The sequence below is a fragment of the Coregonus lavaretus genome (genome assembly GCF_964263955.1).
Source record: "Coregonus lavaretus genome assembly, chromosome: 4".
Taxonomy (NCBI): Eukaryota; Metazoa; Chordata; class Actinopteri; order Salmoniformes; family Salmonidae; genus Coregonus; species Coregonus lavaretus.
In genome coordinates this window covers 1,555,734-1,567,088 of record NC_139991.1, presented here as the reverse complement: position 1 = coordinate 1,567,088, position 11,355 = coordinate 1,555,734, and the positions used below count along the sequence as shown (strand labels likewise).

The 11,355-nt window shown below is 40.9% G+C and overlaps 1 protein-coding gene across 1 annotated transcript; it reads right to left on the bottom strand.

The window, feature by feature from the left end:
- Positions 1 to 10,038, bottom strand: LOC311127599 (xaa-Pro dipeptidase-like). Its single transcript, XM_084159417.1, has 15 exons — positions 9,954 to 10,038; positions 7,241 to 7,424; positions 6,897 to 7,024; positions 6,686 to 6,749; positions 6,473 to 6,520; positions 6,288 to 6,349; positions 6,134 to 6,178; positions 5,249 to 5,324; positions 4,061 to 4,107; positions 2,498 to 2,566; positions 2,246 to 2,323; positions 1,562 to 1,710; positions 1,144 to 1,328; positions 800 to 991; positions 1 to 544 (listed from the first exon to the last, which is right to left on the bottom strand). The coding sequence occupies exons 1-15, from the start codon at positions 9,992 to 9,994 to the stop codon at positions 428 to 430; spliced, it is 1,485 nt and encodes a 494-aa protein (XP_084015543.1). The 5' UTR covers positions 9,995 to 10,038; the 3' UTR covers positions 1 to 427.
- Between the last annotated feature and the right edge of the window lie 1,317 nt (positions 10,039 to 11,355).

Below are 11,355 nucleotides of genomic sequence, written 5' to 3'. Positions count from 1 at the left end.
TGCAAATTGAGGGGTTTATTTACTTAAATTGCACTGTATTTTATGAGAATTGCATAAATGTCCAAGAAAATAAAGTATATTATTACACACAGTCATAAAGCAATTAACCAGGCACTGAAATATTGTCAACCGTCAACACTGTTTTTACATGGCAAGATGGCCACAGCAGTTTAATACACTGCATTTCTCTTCATTTTCAAAATTATCTTTATCACTAAGAGCTTAAAATAGTATAGGTAGTTTAACCTGCTTTTGTTGAAAAGTTCAGCATTTAAAGCATCCATTATTGATTAGATATAGCATTATGTAGACAGGTAAGATATCATTAGAGAAACTGCATCCTTTATATCAGAAAACAGATATTCTCTCCAGATTTAGGAGTGAAAATACCATTTGGTTAGATCATCTTGGATTTGAGTGACGTTACTTAGAAGGATTTTCCACGGTCGGCCATGAAAGCCTCAATCTCCTCCACTGTACGAGGGACACAGGTGAGCAGCTCCATTCCACTGGCAGTCACTGCAATGTCGTCCTCAATACGCACCTGGACAGAGGAGGGGAAACATCCAGTAAGACACGAGGGTCAGAGCCAAGGTTAACAATCAACAGCAGATAAGGATCAGGGGGAAGCAGTTATAGCAGAAGACTTAACAGAAGAGCATATGTGTATATTATTTGCTGCCATGGAGTTGATTGAGACCAAGGGGTTTCTATGTGCAAGCTTTGGGTGGTTCACTTTGACAGTAAAACCAGCACATAAACGAATTAGCACAAATTGTCTGTGGACAGGTAAACGTACCCCTCCAAAGCCGCGGAAGCGGGCCAGCACTTCATTGTTGATGAAGCAGCTCTGGGCTGGGTTGGCCAAGGCCTGGTCCAGCAGGTGGTTGATGAAGTAGATACCAGGCTCCACAGTCAGGACCATGCGCTCCTGCACCAGACGGCCCATCCTCAAGCTCTTCAGACCGGGCTCGTTGACCCGCTCAATACCCTGTGTAACCAAGAACAAGCGACATGACACGGACGTTAGCTTTGTCCATAAGGAAAGAGCCACTCATGTCTTTTTGGAAGTGTATTTAGAACTTTATGTAGCACTGATCATTGAGATAAATAGAATACTGTATCTATCTCTTTGGTACTGACCTCTGGGTATCCGCCCACGTCGTGCACGTCGATGCCCAGCAGGTGTCCCAGGCCGTGGGGCATGAAGACAGAGCCCATGTGGACCTTCAGCATGTCCTCCACACTCCCACGCAGGATCCCAATCTTCACCAGCTCTTCTAGGTGAACCCGGTCAGCCAGACGGTGCATCTCTGTCCACTTGACCTCTGAAACACAAGACCCCTCCAGTCAGGTTTTTAATTGGAGGTTAAAAGTTTCAAAGCAGCCTAGTATGCAGGTGATAATGACTGGTGGTGAGGATATGGCATGTTCTGTGGTAGTCTTCAGACTTCAACAACTCACTATTAGTCTAACCATAGAACAAATTGCCCAAGCTAAGTTTGTACTGTATGTTTAGTGAATGCTTCCTCAATCCTGCCTGTGTACAGTATGATCATACCTGGTTTAATGGCAGCCATGACAGCCCGTGATGACTTGAGCACAGCCTCATAGATGGCCTTCTGGTCTGGAGTGAACTTTCCATTGGCTGGGAAAGAGCAGGTGATGTCAGAGGAGTAGCAGTAGTATTCTCCACCCATGTCAAACAGACTGCAAGAAAAAACCACAGGTCACAGTTACATCAGTGTTATTGCTCACCCAGAGGGCTCTACAGCCATTCCAGCATCATTTCCAAACATAAATCAGAGAAATTGTTCACAGCATGTACATCAGAATGAATACAAGTTTTGGCTTTCAAAGGTGCTCATGTTGTGTCACCATGGGCGCTCCACACAGCCACTTTAAATCTCCATCAGTAGTCCCTATACACACAGCAGCCTGCCTCAGGTTCAAACCCAGTCCAAGCTGTGCTCTGTCTATGAGTAAACCCATGGGAGAGCCACTCAGTGGATCCAGCTAACAGTGAGTACAAGACAACACCCTACTATACTAATGACAGCTGGGGAGGTGTAGCTATCTGAGATGTACAGTATTCCATTAAACAAAACAACAGATCACTGCAAGTGTTTTTGATATACAAATCCAAGACGAAATGAACACATCTAACAAAACCAAGCAAACAACCCAAAAAGGACAATTGAGGAGTGGAATAACGACACATCATGTGAAATGATGGCCGACTTACCACATGTCTCCGTCATGGATGGTCTTGTCATTAGGAGCTCCTGCATGGCCATAGTGCAGAACTGAGCCATTGTTTCCACTGTTGAAGATTTAAGCATACAAGTAGGTCATTATAGAGGCACTGAACATACAAGTCAGATAGAAAAATAGCACCTAATTTCTGTATATCCAAATTGACCTCAGCTGTCATGCATTTCAGATGCTCTATGTTCTCCATTAACCCCATTCTGTGTAGCAAAGGGAAGTGCCTTACGTTCCACAGATACAGGTGTAGGAGGTGTGACGCATTCCCCCATGAGAGTAGCAGTAGTGCTGGAACAGGCTGCAACAGTAAAGCATTGACATGAGCGACCATACACAAGAAGCTCCCCAGCTCTAACAATGACAATATATGAGGGGGTTAACCTCATTTTTCATATTCATTAGCCTAGAATACAAGAGGGGAGTCACTTAAACCTATAATAATATAATAATAATAATAATAATATGCCATTTAGCAGACGCTTTTATCCAAAGCGACCCCACCTTGAAGATCTCCATCGCCTGATACTTAACAGGAGGATAGTATAATAAAAGCATTTGGACTCATCTTCACTAGTTTATTTGTCTATTCACTGGAGACTTGAGTCAGTGATTACATATTCTCTGCTGCACGTTCTTGCTGCAGTCAATTAGTCAGATAGTGGGCTGGCGAGGGGCGCTGATATAGTAGCTCAGATTATTTACACTCTTCAGTCACCCAGATGAAGGTTTAATTAAAAACACAAAAAGCTGCCAGCTAGAAACAGGAAATTGATTCAGCTCAGTGGGTGGCTGTTGCTACATCGTAAATACACTCCCCTCCATATGTATTTGGACAGTGAAGTCATTTTTTCATTTGTCTCTATACTCCAGCATTTTAGATTTTAAATCAAATGTTTCACATGAGGTGACAGTACAGAATGTCACCTTTTATTTGAGGGGATTTTCATACATACTGTCTCTGTTTTACCATTTAGAAATAAAAGCACTTCATGTATTGTCCCCCCCATGTGAAGAAGTCATAAGTACTTGGACAAATGCACTTATAGTGTATCAAAGTAGTCAAAAGTTTATTATTTGGTCCCTTATTCCTTGCATGCAATGATTACATCAAACTTGTGACTCTACAAACTTGTTTTGGATTATGTTTTGCCCAATAGTAACTGAATGATGAATGATGACTAATCATTTTCTTTCTAAGTCAGTGGATAAGATATTTCTGAACCCTTCTAAATAAATCATGATAATGCCACGATTAAGAAAAATCATGAATAATGATGAGTGAGATGCCGTTCAGAGGCTACAACAAAACATGCTAACCTCTCACCATTACTAATAACAGGGGAGGATAGGATTTTTGCCTGATGGTCCATTATCATGGTAACATCCACATTAAGGTAGAAGTGTTCAGAAACATCTTCTATTCTTACTTACAATAAAAGTAAATGGCACAAGACAAACCAAAATGAATCCAACACGTTTATAGTCACAAGCATGATGTTGTCATTGCGTGCAAGGAATATGGGACCAAATACTACCCTTTTGACTACACTATAAGTGAATTTGTCCAAATACTTATGACTTCAGTAGTGATCAGATCTGTAGTGCTGTGAATGTAGTTTATCCAGAGGAACACACCTTGGCATAGATAAGGAACATACTGTTCTACCATCACCTTTATGGTCAGACAGGACATAGTACACTACATAGCCTTTTCGTCATACAATATACTTTTATACGGTAGAAACAGTTCAATATTGCAGGCATACCCTTCATGATAAAAAGCTCCACTCACCTCTCCATTTCATACTCTTTCTGTCCAGGTCTCACATTCTTCATGATCTGAAGAGAAATGAAAAAAGCACTTCAGGTTGGCTGTACCTGTGATATACAAGGCTGCAAGTGGGCATTGATGCCTCTGAGATGTATTATTTTAGCTTTGATTATATTCATATATGAATCTTGATATAACAACATGGTGAGCTCCAAAAGTATTGGGACAGTGACACATTTTTGGTTGTTTTGGCTCTGTACTCCAGCACTTTGTAATGATACAATTACTATGAGGTTAAAGTGCAGACTCTCAGCTTTAATTTGAGGGTACTTTCATCCACATCGGGTGAACCGTTTAGAAATTACAGCACTTTTTGTACATAGTCCCCCCATTTTAGGGGACCAAAGGCTATGTAGTGTACCAAAGTTTAGTATTTGGTCCCATATTCCTAGCACACAATGATTACATCAAGCTTGTGACTATAAATTTGTTGGATGCATTTGCTGTTTGTGTTGGTTGTGTTTCAGATTATTTGGTGCCCAATATAAATGAATGGTAAATAATGTATTGTGTCATTTTAGAGTTACTTTTATTGTAAATAAGAATAGAATATGTTTCTAAACACTTCTACATTCATGTGGATGCTACCATGACTTAGGATAGTCCTGAATTAATTGTGAATAATGATAACGCACAAATATCATACCCCCAAGACATGCTAACCTCTCAACATTACAATAACAGGGGAGGTTAGCATTTTTGGGGGGTATGATATTTGTGCATCCAACTTTCTCACTTATCTTTATTCATGATTAATTCAGGACTATCCGTAGTCATGGTAGCATCCACATGAATGTAGAAGTGTTTAGAAACATATTCTATTCTTATTTACAATAAAAGTAACTCTAAAATGACACAATACATTATTTACCATTCATTTATATTGGGCACCAAATAATCTGAAACACAACCAACACAAACAGCAAATGCATCCAACAAGTTTGTAGTCACAAGCTTGATGTAATCATTGCGTGCTAGGAATATGGGACCAAATACTAAACTGTGGACTACTTTAATACACATAAGTGAATTTGTCCCAATACTTTTGGTCCCCTAAAATCCAAAATGCACAGATGAGCCAGAATCTTGAGCTCCTTCTCCCCCTGTGGCAGGTATGTCTGTCTGTCTGTCTGTTCTGCAGGATTTTACCTCTTTATGGGCTTCACTGGAAATCCGGTTAGTGTATCGCAGGACCTCCAGCTCCATGTCAGTCTTAGTCAGCCGGCTGCAGGAAGAGAAGGAACAAGGAGTCAAGAGCCTCCTAGATCAATATGCCAGGTGTATATTTCTATATTATAAACCGGGTGGTTCGAGCCCTGAAATGCTGATTGGCTGAAAGCCATGCTATGTCAGACCATATACCACGGGTATGACAAAACATGACTTTTTACTGTTCAATTACGTTGGTAACCAGCTTATAATAGCAATAAGGCACCTCAGGGTTTGTGGTATATGGCCAATATACCACGGCTAAGGGCTGTATCCAGGCACTCCGCATTGTATCGTGCATAAGAACAGCCCTTAGCTGTGGTATATTGGTCATATACCACACCCCCTTGGGCCTTACTGCTTAATTATATCATGCACAAACACATACTAAGCCTGGCTTATAGCACCCAACCAGAGGCAAAAGAATGATGATGAAAGCCAAAGCTCTGTGTTTGTGTGTGTATGCATGTGGGTGCTTTATATTTGGTAGCTCATAATGAATGCAGAAATAATACCTGTATTACTCATCCATTCCTCACTGCTGGAGGAGCCTTCCACTGCCCTCTTTATCTTTCAGGGAAATCAGCATCTTGCCATCTTGTTAGTGAGGTGTTTTTCTGATTCTATTCTTGGTCATGGTTTCTACCACCATTTATGTCTTAATGATTCTCTTCATATTAGAGATCCAGTCACCACCTCAGATGACTCAGTGTGAAACAGCCACAGTAGACTAATAAGGTTTTACAAAAATAGTTCCACATAAATAACAGAAAAGAAGCAGCAACCAATGGTTACGAGCTGGATATAGTATCATACAGTACTTACCATTCCACAATGACTGGATGCAGAAGAGTGTTGTTCACTTGGAATCTGAAATATAAGACACAAGATCATTTGATCAAGGTAAAACATTCAACCAAATAAATTAGAAATACAAGTTTGATTCAAATGGATATCAATTGATGCCAATTAAACGTACTGACTGATTCCTTCAAAGGAGGCTTCGCGGCAGGTACTTCCACTATCTGTGTTCTGTCCACGCTGGAAGAAACATGAAATACTTATCAGGCCCACTTTCACGTCTCTCTTAAAATGATACTTTATCTAATGAACTGCTACTGTAAACCACTATCATAGCATCAACAGAATATATTAAGAGCAAACCAAAGTGAGAAGGGCTCTAAGCTTCATCTTGGAGAAGACATCAGCAATCTGTAAGAGTTCAGAAAGAAAGGCAGCATTGTTGAGGGATCAGAGAGAACTGACTATCAAATAGAGGGAAACGAGTGAAGCTACAAGGTCACAAGCTAAGCTACAACACTACAAAGATGGGTAAGGTGTACAGTATGTGCATGCAAACGTGACACACTAACTTACATCACAGGTGTATTGCACCTCATCGACGGCGTATTTCTCCTTGAAGTATTCCCGCGGATGGATCCTGTCAACAGACAATGACACAATTTGTTTTAAATGAGCAGGCCTAAGGAGTATTCTTAGTGTCTGAGTCCATGATGCTGAAAGTGGTGGGCTGTCTCCTGAGGCTGATCATATTCACATATAGTTTGAGTTACAGTGACTGACTCACTCTCCCATCCAGGTTGCATAGCTCTCAGGCAGCTTGGGCACAAAGAGGATGGATTTTCCAGTGTCCACATCGATGGCTCCGTAGCAGTCGGCTTCAGTCACTCCAAAAGCCCAATGGAAGAAGGACTCCTACAGAACAGAACCACATGAGTCAAGAGTCAGCCAGGGTCCTCAGTCACATTTCATCCATCTCATCAATGTGTGATCCTATGTGGCTCAGTTGGTAGAGCAACGGCAGAATTGTGGATTCAATTCCCGTTGGGGTCATCAATATGAAAATGTATGCACTATACGCTGCTTTGGGATAAAAGGCATATCTGTAATTGACTGTTATTAAACATGTACCTGTCTGAAGAGCATGTCTGTATCGGTGCAGTATCTCTGCTTCTGCTCCCCTCCCTGCAGCACGACCACAGACTTGGGGGGCATCCCATCCTTGGCCTTCAGGCCCTGGCACAGCCGCCGCCGGTTCTCAGCAAACAGGGCTGCTGACACTCTCAGGGTGTCTTTGCCCAGCCAATACACAGGTCTACAGAAAGACAGCATTGGGAAATGGGTTAATATGTTGTACATTACTGTCTAGTAGTTTGCTATTTTCAGTTACCTAACCCAATTGCCTGCCTTAGACAGAATCAGCTGAACTGAAACATTCAAAAAAATAATCTATAAAATACTGACAAACCCTTTAGTAAATATACAATTTAAAAAATTAAAATAGTTGTTCATCATTACACTGCACACAGTTATGAAAGTGACATTTTTAGTGAAACTTTAGCAGAAGTGGTGAGGATATTGACCATTTTTAGGACTCAAGAGTTTTACACTCAACAAAAAAGATGATTGTGCACAAACTCAGATGGATGGAACTGTAGAACATTATTGCCCTAAATGGATCTGGTTTAATGATCCCCAGTGTGTGGTAAAGATAACACTTGATCTCTGGAGAGTGCTCCCTTCCTAGTGTGATTTAGTAACAACACATACCGATTTACATGATCAAAGATCACTAACTGTAGAGTTGTTGATCACCAACCTGCCTCAGATTTTGTCAACTCAACAATAAGTTGTCTAAACACTTCTGTGATCATGTGAGTGGGTTTCAACGTGGGCTTCCTGTTTCAGAGATGCAGTACATTTAAACAAGAAACATGAGCTATGATAGGAGGATATAGTATAATGCATCATATCACCTCCATATCAATTAATAACAATTGGAGCATTGACATATTGTAGGGATGGGGAAAATCGATACAGTAGAGCAGTGGCCACCAACCGGTCGATATTCTAGGCATTCTTAGTTGATCACCAAACATTTCTGTAGAAAAGCCAACGATAAAGGCTTGCGCTCCTTTTTTTTTATTTGATTAGACTTTGCGCTTTTGACAGAAGGTGCACTTGATTCAGAAGCCCTGCGTGCCAGGTAGGCAATGTCTTTTGAACATTTAATTTGTCTGAAGGGTCAAACTCCATCTACCCGGCTGACCAGAAGAGCTGTAGTTAAATCAAGTGTGCCTACTGCGCTGGCCAATTAGATAGCTCAAATCACAGTGCCTAGTACAGCTTCCATGACCCCACAGCAAAGTTTGATACTAGCCTACGTGAGATTTCATAACTTTTAAAACCATGACCAGAGATAAACTGTCAAAGAATACAGCAAAGCCCTGCTGTTTTTATGAGTTAGTTTGTTTTAAAGTTTTTATTCAGCACAGTCAACACTTTTACAAAACGCGCTTCTCCCTACTTCCTCTCGCGCCACAGCTGCAATTAATTAGTAGCCAAGTGTATCGATAGGCCTGCGCTTTTATTATTAGCAGCTTGTCATATCTATTTTAATATCAAGGAATATTTCACTTCCTCTAGTCAAAGCAACATGAATTTGTGCATGAGGCAAAAATAATGCGGTGCGACTCGAGTTTCGCCATCCGTGGTAGGACGGTTTCCTCTCTCTGTCCAGTCTCACCGGAGTAAAGGAGAGAGCAGGGACAGTGAGAGGCGGACCCTCTGCTGCTCTCTCCCTCCCTCCGCTGAGACTGACCATCAGATGCAGATACTCAGTTCAGTAAAATAAAAAAGCGAATTACTTCAATGTATGCTCAGCTGTGCCTCGCAAGTGGTACAACTGATCTATTTCGTTATCAAAGCTCGAGTTTTTAAATATAATATGGTCTTAGAATAACAATATTGGCAGGCCACGCACATATAGCCAATATGCTGTGACAAAGTATTAGGCCTACTGCACAAACTTCATTCCTACAGAACTGTTTTTATTAATGTTGCATGGTCTGAGCAGTAGATCTCGGCTTGTTTTTGGACTGCAAAAGTGATCTTGACTCAAAGGTTGGTGACCACTGCAGTAGCGTATTTTTTACAATATTATATCGATTCTCTCTCCCTTTTTTTTGCTAGGTAGTTAATGTTGGCTAGTGCTAGTTGGCTGTACCTGCGCAAAAACGTCCTATAGTTTGGCCTCAATCTTACTTTTAAATGGTGAGCCAACATGTTTTCAGTGCTTGACTGATCAAAACTAGTTTTTATAATTATGGCTCTCTCCTGTCCCTCTGCCGCAGACATCGAAATGTGATAAATCGTGATACATATAGAATCGCAGTACATATCGTATCGGCACCTAGCTAAGTATCGTGATAATATCGTATCGTGAGGTCCCTGGCAATTCCCAGCACTAATATTATTCCGGAAGCAACCCGTCTGTAGAGAGACTTGCTAATATTATCCACAAACTGGAGCTGTAACCACCTATTTTTTCCCTATCCTGCGAATAAATATCAAGTTAGACAGGCATAGGTAGTTAGTTAGTTAATTAACTGGCAACGTTGCTCATTGATTCCTGACTGCCAACCTGCAAAAAGTACGCCGCTCTTTTCTTACGCTTGACAGTTAGCACCGATAACGAGAGTTAGCTTAGTTGATCAGGTATATGCAGATAGCTAGCGAGCTAACAATTCATGCATTATACATTTTTATTTATTTAGAATCAGTGCCCAATTACGCTTAACACAAAGAGAAATCACAGAAATAATACAGAAAATAATGTACTCACTCCTGTCGTGCAGCCATGTTGCTCAAGACTGGAAGTGTCATGTGACACGTGGCTTCCCTTGTGAAGCCGATCAGCTGATTTTGGCTGGAGTGAGTGAGTGCTGAACATTGTTTCAAAATGTATGTCGGCGTTATGTGATATCAAGCGACGAACTTCAATGATGCTTGAAATAGTATGGCCATTTATCTGATCCACTAACTTGAAATATATGTTAGGGTTGTATTGCATTGCAAGGTCTTTATAGTTATCTTTCAGAAAAACCCCAGGGTGATGTTTCAGTTTCAAATCCACTTTTTTATAAGTAAATATTTAAATGTTTGTGTTGGATTTATATACTGTTCAACTTTTCGTTTTTATTATGAACCAACTTTTGAGGTGTTATTTCATTCTCAATTTCATTGTCACTCTTCAGTGAATATTCTTGATATTTTGTCTCACAGAACTTCTACAGAAGTCTGTTCTAGTGCCCATCCCACACAAGTTATGTAACTTATTGTGGCCTTTCTTTTATCAGAAGCAGCAATTATTTCAACACTTAGTTCAAGGTTCAAGAAAGCATTTGCAGACACCATGTGGTGACTGAGGCTGCATTTACACAGGCAGCTCAATTCTGATGAATTTTTCTCAACTGCACAGATTAATGTAACCCATTTCAGAGATCTTACTACAGTGTAATTATAATGCGATAACCCATGTTAATGTGTACTAGGTAGATAAGTATAGGCAGTAAAGTTGTACTTTCCACTGCTAAATCCGTATCAGAAGATACAGATCAGTACTGTACTCCGTACAGCATGTACTTCCTAGCCAGTGTAAATGCATAGGTTATTCTCCTGACAAGGACCCCTCTCCACATCCTGACCAACAACAGAGATACACCATTAGAATTACTGCTATAACTTAGAAATATAATTAACATATCAATAAGTTGCTTGTACTCTGCCTGGATGCCACAAAGTACAGAGAAATGACAGACTGTGCCTTTAATTGAGACTCTAATTAAGTGTCTAACACCCTGGATGGTTCAGGAAACACTGACATCTGGGTAGCTGCCCACGTCGTGCACGTGTCCCAGGCCGTGGGACATGAAGACAGAGCCCATGTGGACCTTCAGCATGTCCTCCACACTCCCACGCAGGATCCCAATCTTCACCAGCTCCTGCAGAACCCGGTCAGCCAGACGGTGCATCTCTGTCCACTTGACCTCTGAAACACAAGACTCATCCAGTCATGTTTTGTGGACTGAATCTAGTATTCCCATAGCCCATTTTATTTGCTCACTAGCATATATGGATGGAGGGAGTTGACACTTGATTTAGACATAATTTGTAAGTATGCATGTGTTTAATGACCTGGTTTAATGAGAGCCATGATGGTCCATGATGACTTCAGCTAAGCCTCA

Bases quoted from the DNA above. Each gene is read 5' to 3' on its own strand.
- LOC311127599 (XM_084159417.1), bottom strand. From the start codon at position 9,994: ATGACACTTCCAGTCTTGAGCAACATGGCTGCACGACAGGA. The intron at 4,108-5,248 runs GTAAAATCCTGC...ATTTCTCTTCAG, and splicing joins CCAGTGAAGCCCATAAAGAG to ATCATGAAGAATGTGAGACC. The intron at 992-1,143 runs GTCAGTACCAAA...TTGGTTACACAG, and splicing joins ACGTGGGCGGATACCCAGAG to GGTATTGAGCGGGTCAACGA.